The sequence below is a fragment of the Martes martes genome (genome assembly GCF_963455335.1).
Source record: "Martes martes genome assembly, chromosome: 2".
Lineage (NCBI taxonomy): Eukaryota > Metazoa > Chordata > Mammalia > Carnivora > Mustelidae > Martes > Martes martes.
In genome coordinates this window covers 139,147,234-139,173,632 of record NC_137889.1, presented here as the reverse complement: position 1 = coordinate 139,173,632, position 26,399 = coordinate 139,147,234, and the positions used below count along the sequence as shown (strand labels likewise).

The following is a 26,399-nucleotide window of genomic DNA, read 5'->3' as shown; positions in this document are numbered from 1 at the left end:
AGACTGGTGTGGTTCAATCTTGTGTCGGGTTAATTGCCCTCTCTCAGTTCTCCTAACCCCATTCTCTTCACTCGCACCTTGGCAACTGTACCATCAGCCCCTTAACTTGTTGTAACTAACACCTAGTGTGGAATAGTCATGGTCACCAGCACAACATTTATGGAGTTGTCTGGAGGGTGGAGTCCCTGGTGCTTCCTGTGGTCTGTCTTCCATAAGGGCCGTCAGCAGCTTGCCAGGGCCACCAGCCAGCGAGCAGGGGAGTTGGGACTGGTGGTGCATCTTCGGTCACCCATATGGTGGCACAGGTCCACCTGTGGAGTGTGTCCTGCGGGGAGAAGTGTCCAGAGGATGTCACAGTGGAAGAAGCAGGTGGCAGTGCACCTGTTGGGGAGCCACCAGAGGTGGGCGTTGCTGGGGGGCAAGATGGGAGCTGCGTGCCAGGGTTCCCGCGCCTTTTTGGTCTGTGCCTTGGTTGACTGCAGGTGCAGGTGGTATTGCAGGTGCCCGGAGTGGGACATCATGGCGAGGTCACCATGGTGGGGAGATTATTGTGGGAGGAAGTCACCCTGTGGGGAGCTCACTGTTGTGGGGCAGGGGAAAGGCTGCCCTCTGTCTTTCCATTGGCCCAGTCTGTTCCTCTCTGTGACTTCCTGCTGTTGCATGGGCACATATCCCTGAAAGGTCTGTGGAGATCACGTGAGGATAGGAGGTGGAGGTAACGGGATGCCTGTTCCTAAGAAACACTGTCGATTGATAACATATAATAAGATCTCCCGGATTGCTCCTTGTGCTGCTGAGCCACATTTCTTGGTGCTCACTGTCCCCGCCCCCCGCCCGAGTCCGTGACCTTGTCTGGAGCCCTGCCAGACCCCACTGTCCCCACACCATCCTCGCTGCAATGGGCAAACACTGTGTGGGCTTGTGTTGATTTGTGTTTCTCTGACTCATGAGTTTGAGCATTTTCTGTGCTTATTAGCTTATTCAGACCACTGTTTAGAATCATGCATGGATGTCTTATGCCTGTTTTTCTCTTAAGTAAAAACAATTTAAAGTGAGTTATTGGCATACAGTAAAATGTGCAGAGTTAAGATGCTCTGATAAGGGTTTACGCCATGTAGCCAACCATTCGTCGAGCTAGAGAACTGTTGAGTGACCCCACAAACCCTCCCGTGGCTCCCAGCCCCCTTCCTTGCCACCAGCCGCCCCAGCTCGGAGTTTCCCTCTCCCAGAGTATCCTGCACACGGCCCCGCACCCCAAGTGCTCTGTCTGCTTCTGAAGTTTGTTCCCTCCCTTGTACTGGCTTGTCTGTCCACTCGCTTGTTGGTGGATACTTGGGTGTCTCCAGTTTGGACCATGATGAGTAAAGCTGCCAAGAACATTCTTCCACAGTATTTTTTGTCGCCATGTGTTTTGTCTCAGGTAAAATACCCAGGAGTAGTATTTTGGGGTCTGGGTTGGACACAGGTCTCTTTGTGTGCAGCAGGCGGCACTGGTTTCAGTGCTCCCGGCAGCCGCGCAAGGGCTCCTGTCCTCAGCTGGCACCTGCATCAGTATTGCCTGTCATCCTGATTCTCTCTGCTCTTGTGTGTGCATGGGGGTCGCTCTCTGGTGTTGGATTTCCACGTGCCTGATGATACTACGCGGGACGCTGTTTCTCCTGCTTATTAGATAGTTATGTGTCTTGTTTTGTGTGCAAAATGCCATTTCGAATCTTTTCTGTTTTGAATTGGGCTGGAGTTGTGGGAGTTTCTTATTGCAGATAGAAGTCATGTATTTTTATATGATACACACAGATGCAGGTGCGTGAGGAGGAGGAAGAAAGCCATAGATGGGGTCACTGCTGTCCCCGGCCAGGCTGCCCTGGGGAGTGGGAGGCCGGTCTGGCCAGCTGAGGTGTCTTTGCCTGTGTCCAAATTCCAGAATGTGCACAGGGTCTTAGCAGTGTCCCCCTGTCGCTTCTTTATGTGTCAGCAGTAATACTGTTTCTGTTGAAGGTTTGTTTGATAGAGATCAAGAGCAAGCAGGGGGAGCAGCAGAGGGAGAAGGAGAAGCAGACTCCCTGTGGAGCAGGGAGCCAAACGCAGGACTCGATCCCAGGATCCTGGGGCCATGACCCGAGCCGAAGGCAGAGGCTTGACTGACTGAGCCCCAGGCCCAGCAGTATTGCTGTTTTTATTTAAACTTTGATTTTGAGATAATTATAGATATTTACTTGTAGTTTTAAGAAATGACACTGGTATACTTTGCCCATTTCAGTGGTAACATCTTGAGAATCTAGAGTCGGCATCTTGACATTGATGTCATCAAGACGCAGAAGTTTCATCTCCACAAGGACCCCTCCTGCCCCTTCACAACCATGCCGACATTCTTAACCCTGGAAACCACTGATTTGGTCTCTCTCTCCAGTTTTGACATTTGTGTATCCTTTTGGAATTGGCTTTTTTCACTCTGGAGTTCCAACCAGGTGGTTGTGTCCATAACGTGTTTGTGTTTATTGGTGACAAGCGTCCCATGGTATGGATGGACCCCAGTTTATGTGATCATTCACGGAGTGACAGACATGTGGGTTGTTTCCAGATGTTTTAGGCTATTAGAACTAGAGTTGCCATAAGCACTTGTGGGCAAGGTTTGTGTGAGTGTCATTTCTTACTTTTCTGGGATCGGTACCTGGGACTGCAGGTTTAGTTCTAGGAAACAGCCAGTCTGTTCTTCAGAGTGGCTGTGCCATCTCCCATTTCTCACCAGCAGTGGCTGAGTGTCTTAGACCTCTCAAGCTCCCGTAAAAAATGCCACAGACTGGGGCATAAACAACAGGAATTTCTTTTTCCACCCTGGAGGCTCCTCATCCCAGAGCCAGTTGCTGGCAGTGGTGGTTCCTGGTGAGGCCTCTCCCCGCGGCTGGCAGGTGGTGTTGTCTCTGTCCCATAGGGGAGAGAGACCCCAGTCCTATCGAGTCAGAGCCCCACTATGAAGACCTGATTTCTGTAACTGCCTCCCTAAACCCCCCATGTGCTGATACAGTCACACCGAGAGACCTCAGCATGTGGGGTCTGTGCCCACACAGCTGAGTTCTTAACCAAGAGTGACCCAGTGTCCCTGGTCCTTGCCAGCATTTTGTGTAGCGTTATTTTTTTTTATTTTATATCTGCCGAGCAGAGAGCCCGATGCGGGGCTCGATCCCAAGACCCTGGGATCATGACCCATGCCGAAGGCAGAGGCTTTAACCCACTGAGCCACCCAGGTGCCCCTGTGCAGCATTTTTATTTGATCATTCTAGCAGGTGTGTAGGGATCCTGTATTGTGGCTTCAGTCTGCACGTCTCTGGAGGCTGAACACACACCTTTGTGGGCAGTATGTCTCTGCCTGTCGTGTTGTTTGCCTATTTTAGAATTGGGTTTTCAATTATCCCTGAGTTTTGAGAGTCCTTTATGTATTCTGGAGAGAAGTTCTCCATTAGACATGTGGTTTGCAAGAATTTTCTCTTTGTCAGCAGCTTGTCTTTTCATCTTAAACAGGGTCGTCTGCAGACCCACAGTTTTAATTTGATGAGGTCACATTATCGGCTCTTCCTCATGTGACTTCTGCGTTTACTGTCACATCTGGGAGCCCTTATGCCCAGCTCTGGATCATGAGGGTTTTTCTCCTATGTTTTGTCTAGGAGTTTCCTGTGTTTACATTTGTACCTTCTGAATTGATTGTCATAGAAAGCATAAAGTTTAGATCAAAGTTGTTTTTTTTTTAAAAAGATTTTATTTATTTATTTGACAGACAGAGATCACAAGTAGACAGAGAGGCAGGCAGAGAGAAAGGAGGAAGAAGCAGGCTCCCTGCCGAGCAGAGAGCCCGATGCGGAGCTCGATCCCAGGACCCTGGGATAGTGACCGGAGCTGAAGGCAGAGGCTTTAACCCACTGAGCCACCGAGGCACCCCTTTTGTTTTGTTTTTTTGCACTGGTCATTGCACATGCTTCCACCGAGTTGATTTTGTGCCATTGTGAACCATCACTTGGCACATTTATGTGACTGTTTTGGGACTTTCCAGTTTTGTTGCATTGGGATCTTTGAATTTGTTCCTCCCCAGCACCACACAGTCTTGGTTAATGCAGCTACAGAACAGGTCCTGAAATTGGGAATTCTCTTTCAGGAAAAATTTCAAAAACAAAGAAAAGTAGAGTAACAGAACAAATATCTATGTTCTTACTGTCCAGAATTAATCAACGTTGGTTTTTCAAAGATCATATTTGATTCCAGACCTTTTACAAAGTAATTAACCATCACAGACACTGTGAGTGGCTCTGTTGACCTTCGGCCCCCTGACTGCGTCTCCCTCTCCTCAGAGGCACCACCACCGCGGACTTCCTGTTTGTTGTCTTTACTTTCTCTGCAAGTGTGTGTCCAGTGGCGGTACGTAACACTGCTGCCGGGACGTTGAATGTTCCGAATGTAATGTGTTTCAACATTGGAAGATGCTTTTCAATTAGGGTTTCGTTGTCCTGATCTGTGATTGCCCGCTGTGTGTCAGATGCTATTCTGGGTGCCGGTGGGAGAGCAGTAAACAGATCTCCAAATGGAACATGTGGCACAGCATCAGGAGTCAGAAAGCATTAGGAAGAAGGAACAAAATTGACTCTAGGTGGTTGGAGCGGGGTGAGTCAGAGAAGGCCCCCAGGGAGGGGTGGAGAGCAGAGCCTGAGTGTGTGTGTGTGTGTGTGTGTGTGTCAGGCCAGTGGCCAGGGTGCCCCAGGTGGGGTTGCGGGGCTCCAGGGGAAGGCCCTGTGAATGGGCCAGGGAGAGCATCCCGAGAACCTTGTAGCCTTGCTGAGGCTTCTCTTTGGTTCTAGAGGCTTTTGGTCAAGCCCTCAGAACTGTCTGCCTATAGTCATGTTGTCTGTAAATAATAGATTTAGCTATTTCTTTCTGATCTTTATGCTGTTTGTCTGTCTTTCTAGCTTTCCGGTGCTGGTGACAGTCCGCAGTGGGAGGTATCACAGTGCTCCACAGACAAACCTGCCTTGGTCCCGAGATCAGAAAGCACCATTAGGGCTCCCATTAGCTGCAGGGTTTTGTAGTTGCCGCTTGTCAGATTGAAGACATTCCCTCTCTTTGCTGAGAATGTTTCATGTTACTATTTTGAAAAGTTAGGGGTGCCTGGGTGGCTCAGTGGGTGAAGCGTCTGCTTTGGCTCAGGTCATGATCCCAGGGTCCTGGGATCGAGTCCCACATCAGGCTCCTTGCTCAGCGGGGAGACTTCTTCCTCTCCCTCTGTCTCCCGGCTTGTGTTCTCAAATAAATTCTGTCAAATAAATTCATAAAATAAAATCTTAAAAAAAAAAAGAAAAGTCATGAGTGTTTTTGCATGTTGACAGATGCTTTCAATGTGTCTGTTGAGTGACACATGAGTTCCGTGTGTCCGAGGAGTCTGCTCTCCCTGTCCTTTGTGTCCTTTGCCACAGGGACTGTTTTTTGGTATCAAACCACTGTTGGTCATAGCATGTTGTTCTTGCTGGGTGTTGCCAGACTTGCTCTGCTGGTATTTTCCTGATGGTTCTGACATCTGTGTTAACGAGTGCTTTCTTGTTATCTGTGATTGTGTCTGTGGCCTCACATGATGGGTTGGCATCTATTTTCTCCTGTCACTTAGGAAGGACTTTGTGCAAGATTGCTGTGCTGGTTCTTTCTTAAATGTTTCAGAGAATTCACCAGCGAAGCCATCTGTTTTCTATTTTTGTTACACAGATTTTCACTTATTTCCTTTCATCTGTTTTCTTATATGGACTTGTTTTATTTTTTTTAGCAGGTCTGTTGAGATAAAAATGAGACACGAAGTGCACATGTAGGTGTCAGACACATTAAATGTGTCCAGTATGTATACACCTGTGTGCCTGTCGCCGTAGCCAAGGCAGTGAACACATCCCTCACCTCCACAGTGTCCATCCTTCCCCATTACAGCCCTTTCCTTCCTGCACCCTCCTCCCCTGGGCAGTCCCGATGTGCTTTCTGTTGCTGCAGATGAGTTAGTACTTTGTACAGTTCTCTGTAAGGGAGATCATGTGTGCTCTGCCCTCTGCCTCCATGTTGCTGTGGGAACAGTAGTCCGTCCTGGTTATTGCTGGGTCGTGTTCCACGGAGGGATGGTTGGTTTGTCTGTTCACCACTAATGGGGACATGGTTCGGGCAATTACACATGAAGTGCTGGGTCCCTGTGTGTACAAGTCATTGTGTGGATGTGGCCTCCATTTTTCGTAGGTAAATGCCCAGCGGTGTGATGACAGACAGGGCTGTTGAGCTAGCTTACCTTTACCCACGGAAGAAACTACCAAGCTGTGTTCCCACAAGCCAAGTAGAAGCCTCACTGCTAGGATGTGGGTGGACCCACATCCTAGTAACACTGGGCATGGTCTGTTTAAAACACTGAGGCCTTCTAATTAGACCCACACAGGTGTGTTTCCCTAAAGTGTGTGTTTCCCTAATGGGTGATGACGTTGAGCATCTTTTCATGTGCTAACTCACCACTCGTGTATCTTGGGTGAACTTTTTACATAGTTCACCCATTCAAAATTTTGTTACTCCGTTTTGGATTTTCTTTATATTTTCAAGATAGAGTCCTTTATTGGGCCTGTGATTGAAAGTGCAGCTAGGCCACGTGTGACTCAGTCTGTTAAGCATCTGACTTCTCACCCTCTCAATGGTGTATCTAAAAAACCAGAAGTTCTTTACTTTGATGAAGTCTGCTTGTCATTGTTCTCATTTGTGGATCATACTTCCGTTCTTAAGCCTAAGAAATCTCTAGGGCATATAGAAATATAATTGTTTTGAGAGAGTGCGCGTGCACATCGTCCTGGCTGGGGGTGGAGGGGGGAGGATGGCGCAGAGGCAGAGGGAGAGAGGATCTTAAGCAGGCTCCATGCAGAGCACTATGTGGGGCTTGATCTCACGACCCTGAGATCATGACCTGAGTGGAAATCAAGAGTCAGACACTCAACCGACTGAGCCATCCAGGCGCCCCTGAAATACAGTTGATTTTTGAATTGTGCATATAACCCATGATCGCCCTAAACTCTTTTATTAGTTATAGTAGCTTTTTGGGGGGATAGATGTCACAGTATTTTTTTTTAAAGATTTTATTTATTTGACAGACAGAGATCACAAGTAGGCAGAGAGGCAGGCAGAGAGAGAGGAGGAAGCAGGCTCCCCGCCGAGCAGAGAGCCCGACGCGGGACTTGATCCCAGGACCCTGGGATCATGACCCGAGCCGAAAGCAGAGGCTTTAACCCACTGAGCCACCCAGGTTCCCCATAGATGTCACAATATTATCTACACAATCACTTTGTGTGCAAAGAAAACTATTTTCACTTCTTCCTTTTCCATCTGGCTGCCTTTTATCTCTCTTCTTGCCTGATGGCACTGGCCAGGCTTCCAGTGCGATATTGAGTGGCAGTGGTGAGAGCATCTGTCCTCACCCTGTTCCTGCTGTGAGGAGAAGCGTGGGGTCTTCTACCACTGGCATGAGGCTGATGGTGGGTCTCTTGTAGACACCTGTTACCAAGTTAGTGAGCGGCCTCATGTTCCTAGTCTACTGAGAGGGCTTCGTTTCAAAATGTTATTTTCCACCATGCAAAACTAGTAAAAGCTAAGCAAGTTAATTCTGAAAACAAGAGAATTACATTATTTTCAAATATTTAACCAGCTCTATTCAGTCATGATATATGATGTTTTGTATATATTGTTGGGTTTGTTATGCCGACATTTTATTGTACTCAGAATTAAGAATTTGTGAAGGGGGCACCTGGGTGGTTCAGTCATTAGGCAGCTGCCTTTGGCTCAGGTCGTGATCCCAGGGTCCTGGGATCGAGTCCCACGTGGGGCTCCCTGCTTAGCAGAGAGCCTACTTCTCCCTCTCCCCTCTGCTCCTGCCTGTGTTCTCTCTCTGGTTGTCTCTCTGTCAAATAAATAAGTAAAATATTAAAAAAAGAATTTGTGAAGAATTCTTTGTATTTATGTAGGGTACTAGATGTACTTTAAAGTTTTTTTGGGCTTTGGGCACTGCTAGCCTCTTTTATTCTAGATGCTGGTAATTTGTCCTCTCTTCTCTTTCTTGCTCTTGCTCCCTCTGTGATCAGTCTGTCTAGAATTTATCAGTTTCATTTTCTTGTTTTCAGAGAATTTTGGCTTTCAGAGGCTCTGGTATTACTGATTTTCTCCATTCTTTTCCTCATTGATCTCTGTTCCTACATTGATTTCCTTCCTGTCTCTGAAGCAGGATATTTAAAAGACAGGATCATATCAATTAGGGCCATTATGTTTGTGGAAAACAAATTGCCTGCCACAAGTCCAGTTTGTGTTTCACTACTTAATGAAGATATTTGTAAAGCTTACTGTCAAATAAAGTCATAGCACTGAACTGGTATGTCTGTCTTTCTAATTTTCAGGAGGGTTTGCATTTGTATATGAAGCTCAAGACCTGGGAAGTGGCAGAGAGTATGCCTTAAAGGTAATAAAGGATGACATTTACGTGGGTTTTTGGATCACTTTAAGGAAATCTCTAAGTGGCACTGTTTCCAGAGATTTATTCCCATTATGTAGTATACGTTTCTTTTTTACAGTCTGTCCATTTGTTCCTTCTGAGGGGAAGCCATCAGCAGCTCTAGAGGACTCAGAGCTGTGGCTTCCAACTTTGGGCACAGGGTGACCTCAAGGCCAAGTGCCAAAATGAGGGGTCCACAGATAGCGGGGTTTTGAAAGCCACTGGTGTGAAATGTATGTGCACAGCTTGTGTGAACACAGGGATTATGGGGTGGGGGAGCCCCCTGGGGTACACAGAAGGCCTCACGGGGGTAAGGGGTGCATGTGGGGTTTGTGGGCTGCTGTTGAGGCGTGACTGACTTTGGAGATCAGGAGCATAGGCCCACATCTCTGTGAATGTCTTCTCCCGTTTTCCTTGGTTGTTTCACCTTGCTCTAGCCTATTTGTAGAAGAGCCTCCTGTTTTTAGTTTTTTTGTGTCCTTGGATCATAAAGGACCATGTTCAGGGGTCTCTAACCTTCTGTCAGGTTTTTACACAGGCCAGATATTAAATACGGGTAAGCAGGTTGTGCTTGTAGGTGGCACTGTGTTTCTTCTCTTGGGTGTAGACTAGAAAGATAAACACTCCTTAATCTCTTCTTGTTTGTTATTTCCTGATACAGAGATTATTGTCTAACGAAGAGGAAAAGAACAGAGCCATCATCCAGGAAGTGTGTTTCATGGTATCCTTTTCCTGGGACTGCACGCACACGCGGGCACCTAGGGAGGCCTGCTTCATGCTATGGGTGCTGGCTGCTGCAAGGCTGCTCTGGTGGCCTTCGGGTTGTACTAAAATTGGCCTTCTGCTTTCACTGGACCTGTCTGTGGGGTGTTCTCAATAGACAGGAGTTTTCTGCCTTGCTCCTCACTCCCAGGGTAATAGCAGGAGGCTCGGTAGCTTTGGGTATGGAAGTGTTCCAACCCAAGAGGTCTCTGTGCCCGCAGAGGGACCAATTCCCTGCCCTCTGCCCCGTAAGGAACCTTGACGTGGCCCATGGCGCCCAGCCACCAGCTGCGCTCCGGCAATCGCCAGGGCCCATGCGAGGCCTGCTTCCTCTGGGCCTCTGTGTCCCTTCTGGCTGGCTACCCCGCCCTGAGCACGGACGCTGGATGTGTGGGGCTTTTCTTGCTGGCTCTCCACTCTGGCGCACGTTCTTCCTCTGCGAGGGTCTTGGCCTCTGCTGCTAGAATGTGTTCTCTTTTCTCTCTCGAAGCTCTGTCACCGTGAGCCCGCTGGTTGCCTGAGCCACGGGTCCTCGCCTTGCAGAGGCTGGGTGGATTCATTCAGTGCTCGTGGCCTTCCACACGCTGCCCGTACCCTCTGCCTGCTGTCCTGCCTGGCCCGTGGTCAGGTGTGTGCTGCCAGCATGGTGGAGGTCTTCATCCCACCATTCCCCCCCACCCCACCACCTGCCTTTCTAGTTGCCCCCACCGGCTCTCCATCTTTCTGCCCCATCGTGCTGGAATTGTAAGGTAATTTCATTCAACGTTTTGACTCTAGTGTCTTAATATCGTATGTATATTTGTTTTTAAATGTGCAGACTTACGCATTCTCCTTTAACAAGACACCTGCAGAAAAAACTTTCTGGCCATCCCAATATTGTCCAGTTTTGTTCTGCAGCATCCGTAGGGAAAGAGGAGTCAGACACTGGGCAGGCTGAGTTCCTGCTGCTCACCGAGCTCTGCAAAGGTAACATTTTGTCAGGGTCAGAACTGCAGCAGCGTCACGGGTTCGAGTGCTCAGCTGTAGTAGCGAGGGTGGGCTTGCTGCCGTGGCCCTTGAGGGCACACAACCCGGTGGCATCAGACACTCCCTGTGTTCTTAGGAGTCGGAGGCACCCAGGAACCTTCCAGAGAGTTCCAGGGGCAGAGTAGTCGTCCGAATATCTGTGGATGGTACCAAGAGAGCAGAGGCGTGGAACATGTCTGGTCCCTGTGGTAGGGGCTCGGTCCATCTGCTCCACCAAGGATTAGGGCTTACCCACGTGGGGAACGTCTGCCCTGCTGGAGCTCACAGTCTCTGTGGGTGACTGGAGTGTACGTTGTCGGAGAAGCGTGGGGCGGGTACAAAGGCTTTGCCAGGAGGGCCTGGAGCCAGAGGCAGGAGCCACCGGATGCCATGAGCAGAGTGCATGTGGCCCTTGGTCACCAGGAGTGAGTGCTGGGAGAGAGGAAGCCTACGGCCCACAGCCACCCGGCCAAGAGCTGTGCCGGCGGGAGGCGCACTCAAAGAAGGAGAGGGTGGGGGCCATGAGCCCAGGCACCCAGGAGGAGTCGTGCCTAAGCAGGCAGGAGGCAGAAGTGTTGAGCATGAGGTGGGCGGCTGGCAGTGGCAAAGCCAGGGCAAGGAATCCCTCGGTGGTAGGGATCCTTGTCTAAGCACAGGGGAGTGAGGTGCTCCTCCAAATGGGGCTTCCTTTCTGAGAAAGGCCTGCCACCTGAGGCATCTTCTCGTGCCCGCACGCTCACCTGTTCTCTCTTCAGGGCTCCGCAGGGTTCCTTAGGTCCCCACCACAAGATGTTGCGCCAGCACCCCCTTCATGACGCGTACTTGTCCTTGACCACAAATGCTGGTGCACAGAACTGCTGCGTGTCCAGCGTGTGAGCCCAGCGAGCCTGTGGACAGGGCTGCCACGTAGGAGCCCCAGTGGCATGTGTTGGGCAGCACATGTGAGGCTGCACACAGCTTCCCATCTGCCCCGGGGGCTCTGCTGCTGGCGCTGCGCATGCCTCGCCCCGCTTTCCACAGCTCACGTCTTTGGTTCATTTATCATGCCGTCCATTCCCCTGCAGGGCACTTAGCATGCTTCTGGATTGCTTTCATTCTCGGTTTTCGAAGACTTTGGGTTCACCGGAGCCCCAGGGTTGGGGCCTGGCAGTGGCAGCTCACAGCACTTGCACTGCAGGGCAGCACAGTGCTCCGTGTGGAGCAGACCCACCGAGCACACCCCTCAGGCTGGCGCTGGCCTGGGACTGCTTCTCCAGGAGCAGCACAAGACGCTCGGGGTGCTCGCAGGGCAGGTGCTGAGGGCTGCGGGGCATGGGGGTGGAGGGTGGAGGGAATCTTAGGGAGGAATGTGGATGCCAGTCCCACAGAAGGAGGGCCTGGATGTGTGCACACAGTCCCCCACCCCTCCCTGGCCCTTACCCCCCAGTCTTGCCCTCCACCATGCCCTCTCCAGGAGCATGGCCACCGTTAGGGTTGTTACTTTAAAAAGATCGCTCTTAATTCTCAGTAGACACCAGAGGCATTGTGAAGCACTGGCATTGTGATGCCCCTGCCATGGCCTGGTTCATTCCTATTACCCCAGGCAGCATGGCCGTCTGTGTGTCACCCCTGCTCTGGACCCATCGGCAGTGCCTTGTGGGGCCTGTGCCTTGCCTGCATCAGGGGGAGGAGCAGGTTGTTATTTCCTGAGGGCGTCTGTCCCGCCTGAGTGTGGGGTGCAAGGCTGGGATGTAGGCGTGGCTGGGAGAGGGCGACAGTGGCTTGGTCCGGTGGAGTGAGGGACAGGCGGGCTGGCGGGCAGAGTTGGATGGACCCTCAGAGTTAAGACTCCACGGCAGATAGGTCACTGGGCAGGAGTGTGCAGGAGTGAGCCACCACAGTGCCGTCTGCAGAACAGTTAGAATCCACTTCACGTTTGGAAGCCGCGTCCCTTGGCATGGCTGCATGCAGGCATGGGGCTTCAGTGCCTCACCCAGACAAAGCAGACAGACCCCAAGCAAAATCCACAGTGAGGGCTGGGTAGTCCCATGTGTCACAGAGAAGAGTCTGGGGAAAGGGTGTGTACATTTCTAGGCTGAGCAGAGATGGCTCCCTCGACGCCGATGTATGAGCCAGGAGCTGAAGGCAGGGAGAGAGGAAAACCATTCTAGCTGAGAGTACGGCATGTGTAAAGGTCTTGGGGCCTGTGGCTGGAGGGGAGTCTGTTGTGGGGGGAGTGGCAGGAGATGAGGTCTGTAGGAGTGGTAACAACCTTGGTTCTGCATGGAGGGGTTGGGTCCCTGTGGTGCAGTGTGCCCAGCAGACAGAAGGAGCTGGGGCCTGGAGCCAGGAGGGAGCAGTGCAGACCCAGGAGAGGGTGGACTCTGGGAAGAGGCTCTGGGCAGGGGGCCAGAGGTAGGAACAAGGCTGTAGGGTTAGGGTTAGGGTACTGAGACATGTGGTGTGTAGGCAGCCCGTAGAGGCAGGCACTAGGGGCATGAACGTGGCGTTCCCAGTGGAGAGGTGGCACATGGTCACAGAGGAAGCCATCACCCTGCCTGTGGCAGAGTTAGCAGGCCCCGTACAGAAGTCTCCTGGCTTCTCTGCTTTGGGTCCAAGGATGGCAGGTCCCTGGGCTAGAGTGACAGGGAAAAGCGGCTGCAGGGAAGCGGCCCCCAGGTGACAGCCCCAAGGGAGGGCAGGGTCCGTGGCCCCAAGCCCCTTGGGCAGGTCTGTGCCCCCAGCACACTTGCCAGGCCACGCTCTGTCCGCAGACAGTCTGCACCTTCAGTGAGGGATGTGTGGTGACCGAGGTCTACCGCTCACGGGTGTGGAAAGGTAGTGCTCTGAGAGGGTGTCTGTGTCCAGGGTCCGTGTGCTTGGAGCTGCCATGTTGTGCCTGACCACGCAAGGCCCAGGGTCCGCCGTGAACACCGTGTGCACCGTTGGCTGGCGCTCATATGCTGCGTGGGTGTCGTTCTCGGGGAGGAGGCTCTGGAACTTCATTGTATCCTGGTGGTGGTCCCTCCGCGGGATTTTCTGGATGTGTGGCTTCGGCCTCAGGGCCCCAGGGGCGGCTGCGGCGGACTGGAGGGATGGTGGGGGGCCGCCCATCTGTGCTGCCGGGCAGGGGGCAGCATTTCTAGCTCCGTGGTGATGTGAATTGGATTGTGTCTTCCAGGGCAGCTGGTGGAATTTTTAAAGAAAATGGAATCTAGAGGGCCGCTCTCGTGCGATACCGTTCTGAAGATCTTCTACCAGACATGCAGAGCGGTACAGCACATGCACAGACAGAAGCCGCCCATCATCCATAGAGATCTCAAGGTACTGTGTCCTGCCTGTCCTGTAGGCCTGCACCCCTGTCCCTGGTCAGGGTGTCCAGCTGGCTGGCAGTCTGTGATGGCTTTTCCAGAGAAGAGGGATGTAGTTGTTTTAGAACAGGTTTCCGGAAGCTTTTCCATTGAAGCAGAGCTGAGCCCTCTTTCTGTGTCAGCTTTGCGGTGTCCTGGGCCTGGGGCTTCGTGCCTCCTATGTGCCCGTCACCCCACCCACCTGCCCTCCAGCTGGCTCTGGGGTGCTCACGGTCGAGGCTCCTTTCCTTCCACCCGCTGGAGCCAGAAGGAGAATTGCTTCCCCTCTGGGTCGTCCATGCCCTTGCCCCTCAACGATCCGTCCCCAGGCAAAGGCTCTGCAGGATCCCGCCATGGGCTCAGAGGTTGCTTTCCCTCGGGGACTGTGCTTCTGAGAAGCCCTGGCAGGGTGCCCGCTGCGGGGAGTGGCAGTGTGCCGTGATTTTCCCTTTTCTGGACTGTTAATGAAATGGAGTGGTTTTTTCTGTGTATGGAGTCAGTACTTTCTTCAGTCAACTTTCTTTTTTCCTTTTTTCTTTCTTGTTTGTTGTCCTTCAGGTTGTTTTTGATTAGCAGGAGCTCCTCTGTTCTTCTGGTGGCCTTTCCACATTGTATGTGCTGCAGGGGCCTTCTCTGGCCTTCTTTTTATTTCCCCTGTTGTGTCTTTGGCGAAGTCCAGACTTGGGGAAGCTTGCCAGGCATCCACGCAGCTCCCATCCTAACTCTGCCCACATCTTGAGGGACCAGGTTGTATTTGCTGAAGAACCTTACGATCCCTTAGTATCATCTCTTGTCTGGTCTATGGCCAGCTCTCCCAGATTTTTCTTCAGGTGTGATGTGTCTCTCACCTAGTGGGCCTGGAACAACGCCCTCTCCTCCTTGGCTCTGGCAGGGGGGCTCTTCCCGTGCGTCCAGGGAGGCACTGGCACCCCGTGTGTGGGGCAGCATCATTGTTTAGACTTGAACCTTGGACAAGCCTGAACTTTTCCTTTTGTCCCTTGAACCTGAGAGGTTGGCAGGTGCCCCCCCAACCCGTTACTGAAGACTGGGGTCAGGAATGACTGTCCTGAAGGTGCCTGGGTGGCTGCAGGCCCGCATGCCAGCCATCCCTTCCCTGCTGCCTAGATGGGCCTTCCTCATTTGACCGGGTGGCTGGTGGATTTTCATGTGGCATGAAGACTCCTGGTTTGCATATTAATGCATGTGCTGGTGGGCGGGAACTCTAGGAGGATAAAACTAGTAAAGACTCCGTGTTGAAGCTGGCCTGCCTTGGGCATCCCTTGTCTTCTCAGTGCCCTGTTCTTGCCAGAGGCCCATAGTCTCCGTGGCTTGTCCATGGGAGTCGTCGCGTGCCGCTCTGCAGAGGGGCAGGTGCGACACGGGGGATGGCAGAGGCCATGGGGACACGTGTCTTTCTCCCTATCTTGCTCCTTTCCATGGCTCCATCCGACACTGCAGGTCGTAGAGTGTAGCGCTGGCGTCTGGCTGTTGGCTCAGCCTTGTGGCTCCGAGGTCTGGCCAACTGGTGAGGCCCTCGCTCGGTGTGTGTGTCGTGAGAGCCGGCTCACTTGCTTGATGCCTGCTTCCTGAGTTGCTCTTGTCTGTGCTCTGGCTGTGGAAGGTGCTTTCACCCTCATGGGATGTTGCCTCCGCCAGCGTGTCGAGGCCCCTGTGCCTGTGCTTTGCCAATGACCCTTGGTGTTGGCACACGGTGTGGGTGTGGCTTATGGACTTCAGCTGGATTTTCCTTCCATTAATGAGCATCTTGTCAAGGGTGTCAGGGTTTGGATTTCCTCTTTAGGGAGGAAGAATCTGTGGAAGAATGCCTGATTTTCCCCTGAGGTGTCACTTCCTGTTGGGTTTCTTGGATCCCCGTGTGGTCACGCCATAGCTGGCATCATCGCCCTGAGTGGTGAGTGTCTTTGATGAGGTGCTCCTTGTTTCATGGGGAGCTTCTGTGACTTGCTGAGGAGTTGACACCCCCCAGGCATGTTGTCCTGGAGACACCTGGAGTCCGCCGTTGCATGTCGGGGCAGGTCTTCCTCAGTCCATTGTAGGCGGCCGTCCAGCACCTTGCCTGGATGGCTGTCCTGTGCCTCTGTCCTTCGGTGCGACCTCACGTGAGCCTGGCGCCCAGCGGATGTCCTGTGGGGCTGTCGGTCCTGCTCCCTGTGTTCCTCTGCCTTCTTTAATGGGGCTTCTCGGGGACCACATGGCTCTTTCGGGCTATTTGTGTCTCCATGTGAATCTTTGAATTAGTTTGTCAGGTTCCACCCCAAAACCTTTCCAGAATCTGATTGAAATTGCCTTGACTGTCTCCCAGAGTGTGAGCTTGACAGGCTTTTCCTATAAAAGGCCCGACTTGAAACATGTCAACTTTGCATGCCGGCCCTGCTGGATAATGCACCAGGCCGCAGGAGCAGGCTGGCGTGGCCATGCAGTTCATGCTGCAGAAGCACCCATGTCACAAAAGGGAATTTTCCTCAACCACCTAGGTGTGCAGGCTATGCAGAAGCCATTAGTGGCCAGAGCTGATCCTGGCCCATAGACTGGGGCCTGCCTTGGGGTGACCCCAGCGCATCTGTGCTTGTCGTGTTAAGAATATGGTCCAATTTCTTGTCGCTTTTAGATTTGAAGAGTTTATCTCAATTATAGTTTTCTGAATAGAGGTGTTTTGTGTATCTTTTGTTTGATTTCTTCCTGGGTTCTTGATATGTTGGGTGATTTTAAAATGGCGTGTTAATTTTTGGTGTTCTGTTTTAAACTTTTTTTGTGTATATTATTGATTGGAGTTTTCTTTGATTTGCGGTTGATTTTAACTTTTTTCCTTTTATTTTTCTGAGTTATGTGTTTTTAAAAGGTACACATACTGATTTGGATCAGAAAGAAGTTACGAAGCTGTGTTTTCCTATTTGTGGAAGGCTCCTCACTGTGCTCTGGGGAGCCCCGTCCCATCTCTCCAGCACCCCCCAAGCCTGGGTCTCTGCAGCCCAAGTTCATAAGGATTGTCTTCTGGGATTCTGCAGGTGGAAAATTTGTTGCTCAGTAACCAAGGGACCATCAAGCTCTGTGACTTTGGCAGTGCCACGACCATATCGCATTACCCTGACTACAGCTGGAGCGCCCAGCGGCGGGCCCTTGTAGAGGATGAGGTGAGCTGGGGGCTGGGGGAGGCATGGCCTGCGTCCTGGTCTGCTCCGCCTGCGTCTCCTTCCTGTGACGCTGTGCCCTGTGAAGACAGGCGAGTCACAACCTGGTGTTCGCCTCCCAGGCCTGTCTTTGGACCAGGAAACACCGAATTTGAGGGTTATCTCATGTCTCCATCACTTATCTCATCCCAAAAGTGCCTCTTACGGCTTTTTTTTTTTTTTTAAGATTTGTATTTATTTATTTGACAGAGATCACAAGCAGGCAGAGAGGCAGGCAGAGAGAGAAGAGGAAGCAGGCTCCCTGCTGAGCAGAGGGCCCGATGCGGGGCTCGATCCCAGGACCTTGAGATCATTACCCAAGCCGAAGGCAGAGGCTTAACCCACTGAGCCACCCAGGCACCCCACAGCTTTTTTTTTTTAACTGTATTTTTTTTGTATTGTGGTAAAAGACATGTGGCGTAGAACTTGTGGTCTTAACCTTTGTTAAGTTGTGTTCCAGCGGCATGAGGCACATTCATGGTTGCTCTGCTGACACCACCATCCATTCATAGAACCTTGTCACCATCCCAAATCCGGCTACTTAAAAAAATATATATCGGTTAAAGTTAAACCTCAGGGGCTCCTGCAGGAGACCCCAGAGGGGATTGGTGAGTGTGCCCTGTGCACGTGTGGCTGCAGGGAGGGGCGGGAGGGCTCCATGGTGTGCCCTCATTTGGAAGCCCCGGCGCTGCACACTCCTGGCGGCTTCTACTGTGTGTGACAAGCAGCTCACAGAAACCACACATGCGGACAGAACATAGGACACTGGGAGCCACAAGGACTGACGGGGTCGGGGAGGTGCTGAGGCCGCGCTCTGCGGGGACATCAAGGCAAGCCTGCTGGGAAAGAGCCTGAGGCAGAGGCCTTGAGCCAGCAGGCCACCCACTCGGCCCGTCAGGACCTATCTCACCAGAAGCTCGCCTGGGATCAGATCTGCACAGAGCAGCTGTTGCTTCTCCTGGAGTCCATCACTGTCTATTTCAGGCCTCAGACTAGGTTGTCAGGAGTCAGAGCACAGGTTCCTAGATGGACTGTGCTCATCGAGGGAAGGGGGTCTGTCCTCCCACGCTCCATTACTCAGTCGGGAGATGGGTCCAATCACCCCAAAGTGGCACGTTCCCACTTCTGTGTGATAATATTTATAAGACAGTTGTTCCCAGCAAAGTGCAAGTGTGTGACTGTTCTCCTTAAGCCACTTGGCAGGGCACAGTGACTCAGCGACGTGAGAAGGGGTCCCTTGGTCCCGTGTGGTGGGGGGTTGGTTTAGTAACCACCTCGTGGGCTCTGAGTCCTGCCCCATTCACGGACTTGAGTAGACCCTCAGAAGTGTGCGACCATCCCCCAAGTCTCGTGCACGCCTATTTTGGGTGGTGGTTCCTTCCATCTTCCATCTGCAGGGCAGGGGTGTCTGCTTGCTGTGAATCTCAGCCTGTGTCCCCTCCTGACCCTGCTGTGTGCCGCAGTGGCCCCATCACCCCACCCCGCTATAGCAGGTTCCCCCGCCCCTCATGTGCTGACCATTCGTAGGGACTTGGGGCTCCCGTTTTTTTCATGGTTCATGGGGAATCCTCAGTTATTTTGGTGCCAAAGTGCCCCAGATTTGCTTCACACTTGGCCCTGTGTTCTTTGACATTCTCCCATCATTTTGGAGCCCTTGTCTACTTCCTGGAGCAGCAGAATATTCTGAGCTCAGCAGGTGCCGATCCCGTCTAGCCGGGGCTTCTGTGATCCTCAGAGGAGGGCTGTCACCTCGGAGTGGGAGATGGTATCACAGGCCAAGCTCCGGGTGTGTGGGCGCGTGTGTGCAGACCTACACATGCGTCGTCCTGTTAGAAGTCACGCCTCTGAGTCAGCACCTCCGCTCTGGCCTGTCCGGTGGGCTCCCTGCCCCACCCCACATCCATGTGTCCCCCTTTCCCGGTGAGTGGCCCAGCATCATCCCTTATGCATCCACTTGTTGTTCTGCCTCACGTGCGAGAGTCCAAGTGTTGCTGGAGAAGACACGTCTCCTGGCGAGAATGCCGGCTCCACGTGTGCTTCTTTCATGCCCCCTCCTCCCAGTCTGCACCCCAGACCAAGTGCCTTGGATTCGGTCTCTCTCCTTCCAAGTGCTTCTGTTACTCATTTGAAATACATTTGGGTGTGTCTTTTTTAATTTTTCTTTTTTCTAACTGATAGATTGACCTTTTGAGCAGTCACAGGTTTGCAGAACTGAGCTGAGAGCAGGGTGCTCCCCCATCGCCGACACACTTCCCTCTTTGTCCTCCTGCAGGGATGAGCACATGGGTGTGCATCCCCAGGTCCCCGGTCCCCTTGTGCCCCACATGCTTTTCTGGCTTCTGTCTGCTGTTTCTCCTTCGTGGTCTCTCCCGGGTCCGTGCACCTGTGTCCCTCGACAGTGAGACCCTGTGCCCTTTGGCCAGAACCTTGTGCTCACTGTCAGGCTGTGTCTGATGTCCTGCCCTCTGCAGACTTAGAGACAGCAGCACACTGAGCGGCCCGTGTGTGGGTTCTCATGTGGGTATCCCTGGAGGTGAGCCCGGACGCATAATGGCTGGGTCTGTGACTAAATCCAGATGTTGAAATCGGGGTTTTAACAGAAGCTTATCAGACATACATACCAGCGCAGAACTGTAAGTGTGCCACTGGGTGACGTGTCCTGTGTGGGTGCCCCTGTCACCCCTCATCTGGACTGGATGGCACCCCCAGCTTCGCCTGCCTCCTGGTGTTCTGAGTGAATCCTGCCTGAGTGCAGGAGCGTGGTTTTCAGGAATGGCCTGCTCGAGGCCCTCAACCGCTTTTATCATGTTCTCATTTATCCCTGAGGAGTTGCAGGAGTTACAGACCATGCGCATGGCCCCATATTGGCCGCGGGGCTCACGTACCCTCAACCCACCTGAGGCCGGCCTCTGCAGGGCCTTGCTCTTGAGGAGCAGACCTGCGGGCAGAGAGCAGTTTATCAGCCTTTCCATGTGTCTGCGGAGGTCTTGGAGTCTGCGGCCTTGTGGTTGGTGTTCGTGCGTACTGTGCACAGAGACCCCGTCCTCACCGGGTGTGTGGGCCTCCGCTGTGCTGTGCCGCCAGCCTCCCTCTCATCCATCCCACGTCCCACCCTGTGTACTCGGGTCTCAGCGTTCCTGACGTAAACACCTGTCCAACTGGGTGGATTTGGTTTAGTTCCCTCTTCCGTTAGAGAAAGTGCTTCCATAAGAACGTGTCAGGAAGCTTCTTTTGGAATAGCACTTCCTCTCGCAGACACGTGTGACCCAACCTATGGCCCTGGGCCGGACTCCCCATGGGTCAGGCGGCTGGGACACCCACAGTGAGGGCTTGGTGTGGCCGCTCCAGCGAGCACCAAGGTGCCACAGAGCAGGCAGCAGCGGGGCTGAGGAGGGAGGCGAGTGGCCGGCCGTTGCGGTGGAGCACAGTGGCATGTCTGGAATGTCATTCGTGAACGTCCTGCAGTGTGTTCTGGAAGGCGGCACAGCAGCCATGCAGAGTAAGGAGCCGTCCTCACGTTATGGCCTTTTTTTCTGAAGCGTATGTGTCTGTTTCAGATCACCAGGAACACCACACCCATGTATAGGACGCCGGAGATGGTGGACTTGTACTCGAACTTCCCAATTGGCGAGAAGCAGGACATCTGGGTGAGGCTGCGCCGCGGTGGTGCCCGGGCCACGTGCCTGTGGGTGCACAGGGGGCCCTTGGGCACAGAGTCCAGCCTGCTGTTTTCTGCTCATGTTCCCACCGGTGTCCCTTTTTCCTTCATTTTCTTCTCCCATTGCTTTCATAAGAGTCACTTGTGAGTGGCATGAGCAGAGACGCACTGAGTAAAGTTGAGGGGGTGTCCGCGTGCAGCGGCGTCCCACAGGGCCCTCTGGGATGCTGTGTCTGGGACGTTGCTCCTGTGGCAGATCTGCTGCCTGCAGGCTGGGACCTGAACCCTCCAGATGCAAGGACATCTGCTGTCCTGGCCAGAGCCTCTTTGGAGAGGCCATTCATGCCACTGGACTGGCCATCCCAGTTGGAGTGCTAGGTTGGTTGGGCACTGGCCAGAGTCAGTGCCAGGCCCTGATGCCTAGGTGACCCTGCTCCCTTCACCTTTCTGAAACCCTCTGGCAGTCCCTTCATGGAGTGGGCATTATGCCTGGCTGTGTCCCTCCTGGGGTCTAGCATCAGGGTGCAGAACTTGGGGAGTGCTGCCCTGAGTGGCTTGGGGCTGCCCCACCTTGCCTCTCTAAGACCAGGGACAGCAGCACCTCAGGCCCAGGCCCAGAGTTCGGGCCCTGCTGTGGATGTGAGCATCTGCACCCTGAGTGGTGCTGAGAGCCCTTGAAGCATGGGAGTCGGTAGGACGTGTGTATGAGAGCCGTTTCTCACGATAGTGCCAGCCCGTGGTGTCTTCTTTCCAAATGGTGTTGATCCCAGACAGGTGCCCTCGGCATGTCTGGACTAGAGGACTCGCCCGTGCGCACACGGAGCTGGACAGGGAAACGGCGTGGGTGTTGAGGGCTTGGCCTTTTCTGGGCCTCAGATCGTGGCTTGTTCTCAGTGAGAGCAGGATGCGTGTGGGGGCCGTGCTGCCCCATTGGTCCGCCGCCTCCCTGTCACCCGTCACTCCAGGGAGAAGCAGCAGGAGGAAGGGACAGCCCCCACGGCCCCGCACATTTGCTTCCTGTGTTCCTGCTGCTGTAGCTTGTGCACTTGCACAGCCAGTCCTTCCCGCAGCTGCCCTGCCAGCCCCAGATGCTGGCATGTAGGACTTTCCGTTTCAATGCGAAAATAAGACATGGTTGTTTGTTCACGACTCAGACCTTGGTAGTTCGCGTCTGAGGAGGGTGGAAAGGGGGCTGCAGCCGCCCGTAACTCAGACCAGGGTATGGCTCCATCTTCCACAGGTCAGCTGGGTCTTGTGGATCCATACCCCAGGACAGACTGTACCCACTCCGCTCCACCCCCCACCCCCACCACTTGTGCGCCCCTCCCCTCCACCCTGCCCCCCTCCACCCCCACCACCTGCACGCCCCTACCTCCGCTCTCCCCACAGGCCCTGGGCTGCATCTTGTATTTGCTGTGCTTCCGGCAGCATCCTTTTGAGGATGGAGCAAAACTTCGAATAGTCAACGGGAAGTTCTCAATCCCCCCTAATGACACCCGGTATTCCGTGTTCCACGACCTCATCCGTAAGTCCCACAGGCAGGGACCTTGAAGGACACACCTTCTGTCACTTCTCAGGCCTGTCTGTCCCCTGTCCCTCGCGGCTGTGTGGTGGCTCCCCTGATGGGGGTTTTTCCCCGGGCTCACCCCCCTTGTGAATTCTTGGTGCTTTGAATGGCCCATTCTGGTAACTTTGTGCCATTTTGGGGCTTTCTGTCTGTGTTCTAGTTCGCTCACTTGTGAAATTTGGTGTGAGTGAACCAAGGGGCTTCCAGGGTCCGTGACCTCGGGGAGAGCAGACACTGCTGTCCCCAGCCCTGGCCCAAGCTCCCCTGCCTGTGCCCCAGGTGCCACGCTGAAGGTCAACCCCGAGGAGCGGCTCTCCATTACAGAACTGGTCAACCAGCTGCAGGAGATTGCCGCTGCCAGGAACGTCAACCCCAAGTCTCCCATCACTGAGGTAGGGGCCTTGCCAGGTGTGGCCCGCAATGGTGTGGTCAGGATGGTCTTGTGAGTAGCCCCGTCTGCTCTGGGGCAGGAGACATGGCTCCTGATGGGGCTCACGAGTGCCGGGGAGCTTCCACAGCCTGGGGTGATCTGAGTTCCCCTGAGGGAGCTTCGTACCTGATGAGAGGTGGACTGCTTTGTGGGGTCACAGGGATGGGGGCAGCAAACTGTGGGATGCTGGGGGGTGATGCTCAGCCTGTATCTCATGGGCTTGTTCCCAGGCCTGGGGACCCAGGCAGGAGGTGAAGATGAAGACCTGCCTTGTCAGGGAGGGTCATCACACTGGGCTGAGGAAGAGGAAGCCAGTGGGTCCACTTGAGAGAGAACCCCTCATGCGGTCCCCCCGAAGATGTGTGCTCCCCCAAGAGTTGGCAGAGGGTTGGCTGGTGGTGTGGGGAGCTGTCTGATTGGTGGGTGAGCCGGCCTGCGTGTGCACCTCTGGGACTGCACCACAGGCTGGACAGAGGTGCTGCCGGACAGACACAGCCCCTGGTGTGTGGGCCGCTGCACATCTTCTGATCTCAGTGCTTCTGGGACCTGGGATCTGCGTGTGCAAACATTGAACCCCTTTTGGAGGGTTCTTCTCTGGGCCATGCGGGCCTGATCATGCAGTGAGCCAGTCCTCCCCATGACAAGGCAGCCTGCCACAGTGCAACAGACACAGCCCCCCCAGAGAGTGAGAACAGGAGCGGAGTCTGAAACCCAGGAGGAGGGCTGTAGGAAGAGGTGCACCGTGTCATTAAGTAGGGGGTGTGGAAACAGAATTTTGAAAAACCAAGTAGCATCAGCATGTTCTTCATGACACTGCCTCAGCAATACTGAGCACCATTGATTAGGGTTTACAGGGCGTCATGGGAAGCGGAGGGTCCCGGTAGGGGACGTTCTGTTTCTTCCAGAGATCGGTGAAGCGGATAGAGATTCAGCGAGGAGACCTGGCCCGTCTAACAGGCGTGGGCTGCCTCACTCTTGGTGGGCATGTGCATGGTTTGTAAGGGTCTATAGGGGATCAGCATTGACTACTTACCAGGTCACAGAGAAAGACGTTTTGTCACGCTCAGGAGAAGTGATAGCAAATATATCTTATTTCTTGAGCTGGCTGTAGTAAAGCTTGACCTTGGTAATATCTTGTAAAACCCCACCAAAAATTCTGAAGTGTGCTGCCAAGTACTTGTGAATAAGTGTGGAAGCTGAGGGGGACTGAGGATTGCCCCCAGTGGGGCTTCGGGGCCTGTCCCGTGGTCACACGGTTGGGCTGCACACCTTGCCCAGGGGCTCCGAGCATCCAGCGGGCTTGGGGTCGAAGCCCCAGCCCCCACTGGCATTGAGCTCTGCTCATGACAGACGCAGCCCCCCGCCCTCCTTCTGTGGCAGCCACACTGCTGATGGAGGCCTCAGGTGTGTCATCCCGAGGGTCTGCCATCCTGTGTCACTGCAGAGCCTGGCCCTCGGTGGGCAAGTGGGGAGCACCTGCGAGTGGGGCAGACTCTCAGCCGCTCCCTGCATGCTCCAAGGTGCGTGTGCAGCCCCCTTGTCTGTGTGGTCTTTGGTTCAAGTGTGCTGCTCAGAGTTGGGAGGTCCTCCCCTTGGCTGTTCAGCACATCAGGGAGAGTTGGGTAGCGGACACGCCTGGGCTCACAGGTGCCCCCGTCCATGAGATTTGCTGCATCTGGGGAGGTTGACTGTCTGCACTTTGAATCACTGCAGCTTCTCGAGCAGAATGGAGGCTATGGGAACGCTGTCCCGTCCCGAGGGCCACCCCTTCCTGGGGGCTCCAGCAGTGGCGGATACAGCGGAGGTGAGTAACCCTTCCTCGTGCCCACCATTTGTCCTCTGGGGTTACCGCATCCCTGCTATGCATAGGGCACCCAGATCCTGCTCTCACAGGGCTTTTGGCCTGACGGCAGGAGATGGGCTACACATTTGGGGTCCCCAGGATTCTCTTCAGGCTTGGATTGTCTCCGACTGCCAGAACTCAGTGGAACTGGCACACTGAGGGTCCAGGGAGCTGGGGAAGAATGTGAGTGTTCTCTCTCTTTGCCGTCAAGACAGCACTGGTCCTCTGCAGCATGGAAGGACAGCCGCAGGCGGCCACACAGGCATCGCCACCCATCGTGTGGCTGGCTCGGTTTCCAGCCCTGTGGAGGCCTGTGGCTCCTCTGTCAGTCACTTGTTCGTGTGGCCCATGGCCCAGGTGGATGAGGGCACGCCTCGAAGGGTAGTGAGCAGGAGGGCAAGTCCATTAGGAGGAGAGTATGTGGGGAATAGGGCAGCCATTATGGGAGCCGTGGGTCTGGAGGGGGCTGGAGGGGGCCGGAGGGCTCCAAGTAGGGACTTTGGCTAGGAGGCGCAAACACAGCTCTGGTGGGAGGAGAGGCGGGGCCAGTTGTTTTCCTTACAACTCTGCTCGCGTTTAGTGAACGAGCCGTGCTCTCCTTGGCCTGAGCTCTGTGTGGCCATGCCTGGGAAAGTTCTGGAAGGCTGTGCCAGGATGTGCCCCAGTGCTCGTCCCCCAGCTCTCAGTGGACTGTGGAAGCCAGGTCCTGGCTCCTTCAGCTCTCCCGTGCCCTGGACACTCCGTGTCTGTGCCCTGTGGGCCCTGGACGCCTCCCTGAATGTCCCATGTGTGGGGCTGCCTCAGCTGCCATGGAGGGAGGTTCTCAGGGCACTGAGATAAGAGCCTGCCCCACACCTGCTCACTGCACACGGAGGGGTGCTGGTGCCTGGCCAGGGCTGGGCCACGGACTGCCTGGTGAAGGGCCAGTATAAACGTGGGCCATGTTGGCCACGTCTCAGGGGCAGTCCCCACGGTCTGAGAGCCGCCGGTGCCTTGTCCCAGTGGGGACCAGGCCATCTGGCAGCTAGTGCTGCCATGTCAGTCATAGGCTGCTAGGGGTAGAGGGTGGAGGTCCTGGCAGATGACCCTCAAGGCCCACATGCGGCCTGATCATGCTGATCTCCTTTCAAGCCAACTTCTTCCACCAGAACCCCCTTTGACAACCTTGGGGACCCTGCATCTGTTGCTACTCTGTTCACGGCCAGGCAGCTGTGTCTGCAGGTGCCTGTTTGCAGTTCGGCTCCGTCTTGGCCGCCCTGCCTCTGTGAACGATGGATTTCTGCCCCAGGCGTTTTCGAGGGCCAGCCGTATGGTCTTCCTGGGGCTGGCTTGGAGCCAAGCAGGCCTCCTGGCTGCATGGCCTGCTCTGTGTTCTCCCAGCATGTTCTTCCCCAGCCTTCCCTCCTCCAAGTGTCTGCGGCTTCCGTGTCCCCTGACTTGTGCCCCTGCCTCTGAGCTGGAGGCTGCCTCCCCTTTGTTGGTTCCCTCAGCGTGAGTTAGTGTGATGGGGGTCTTCCAGCTGGTGTCCAGTACATGCTATAAGTGGGTTGGGGGGACGCCATGGAGGCGGGAATGGAGGGCTGTGTGTGCCCAGAGGGTCCAGCTCTTCTTCACATTGCCCAGGTTCTGCCCTCGAGCGAACAGGTGGCCCGGTTGCTGGTCTCATGCCTGCTTCTGGACGTGGTGTGCTGACGGTTGGGGCTGCCAGGAGGCGGAGCTCCTTGCTGGTCCTGCTTCTCAGCTCACATCCCTGTGGGAGCCGGCATGGTAGCTGGGCCTAGGCCGTGCCCCGACTGGAGACTTGTCTCTGCTTCCAGGCCTGGCGCTTGCCGAGTACGACCAGCCCTATGGTGGGCTCCTGGACATCCTGCGGGGGGGCACTGAGCGCCTCTTCACAAACATCAAAGACACCTCCTCCAAGGTCATCCAGTCCGTTGCCAAGTAAGTGAGGGCGCAGCGGGTGGGCTCTCGGTAGTGGGGATTTCTTGTCCTTGGGGTTCTGTCCCGACTCCAGACCTGGCAGGACCTGGCCCCAAGGCAGTTGGTGAGCCTGTGATGCGCCGCCTGCACGGGCTCTACTGCTGGGCCCATAG

The 26,399-nt window shown here is 54.2% G+C and overlaps 1 protein-coding gene across 5 annotated transcripts in view; it reads left to right on the top strand.

Moving 5' to 3' along the window:
- The window catches only part of GAK (cyclin G associated kinase), a 55,803-nt gene that overhangs the window by 3,602 nt on the left and 25,802 nt on the right, over positions 1-26,399 (top strand). For 3 of the 5 annotated variants that reach the window (XM_080796782.1, XM_080796781.1, XM_080796780.1), the window contains exons 2-11: positions 8,430-8,491; positions 9,186-9,245; positions 10,138-10,252; positions 13,452-13,594; positions 16,647-16,772; positions 20,366-20,455; positions 21,856-21,991; positions 22,313-22,425; positions 24,177-24,267; positions 26,124-26,247. In XM_080796782.1, the coding sequence (XP_080652908.1) occupies positions 8,430-8,491; positions 9,186-9,245; positions 10,138-10,252; positions 13,452-13,594; positions 16,647-16,772; positions 20,366-20,455; positions 21,856-21,991; positions 22,313-22,425; positions 24,177-24,267; positions 26,124-26,247 (1,060 nt within the window). Of the gene's footprint in view, positions 1-8,429; positions 8,492-9,185; positions 9,246-10,103; positions 10,253-13,138; positions 13,238-13,451; positions 13,595-16,646; positions 16,773-20,365; positions 20,456-21,855; positions 21,992-22,312; positions 22,426-24,176; positions 24,268-26,123; positions 26,248-26,399 lie in introns of those variants that run through there. The other 2 variants (XM_080796784.1, XM_080796783.1) reach the window with 2 other exon arrangements.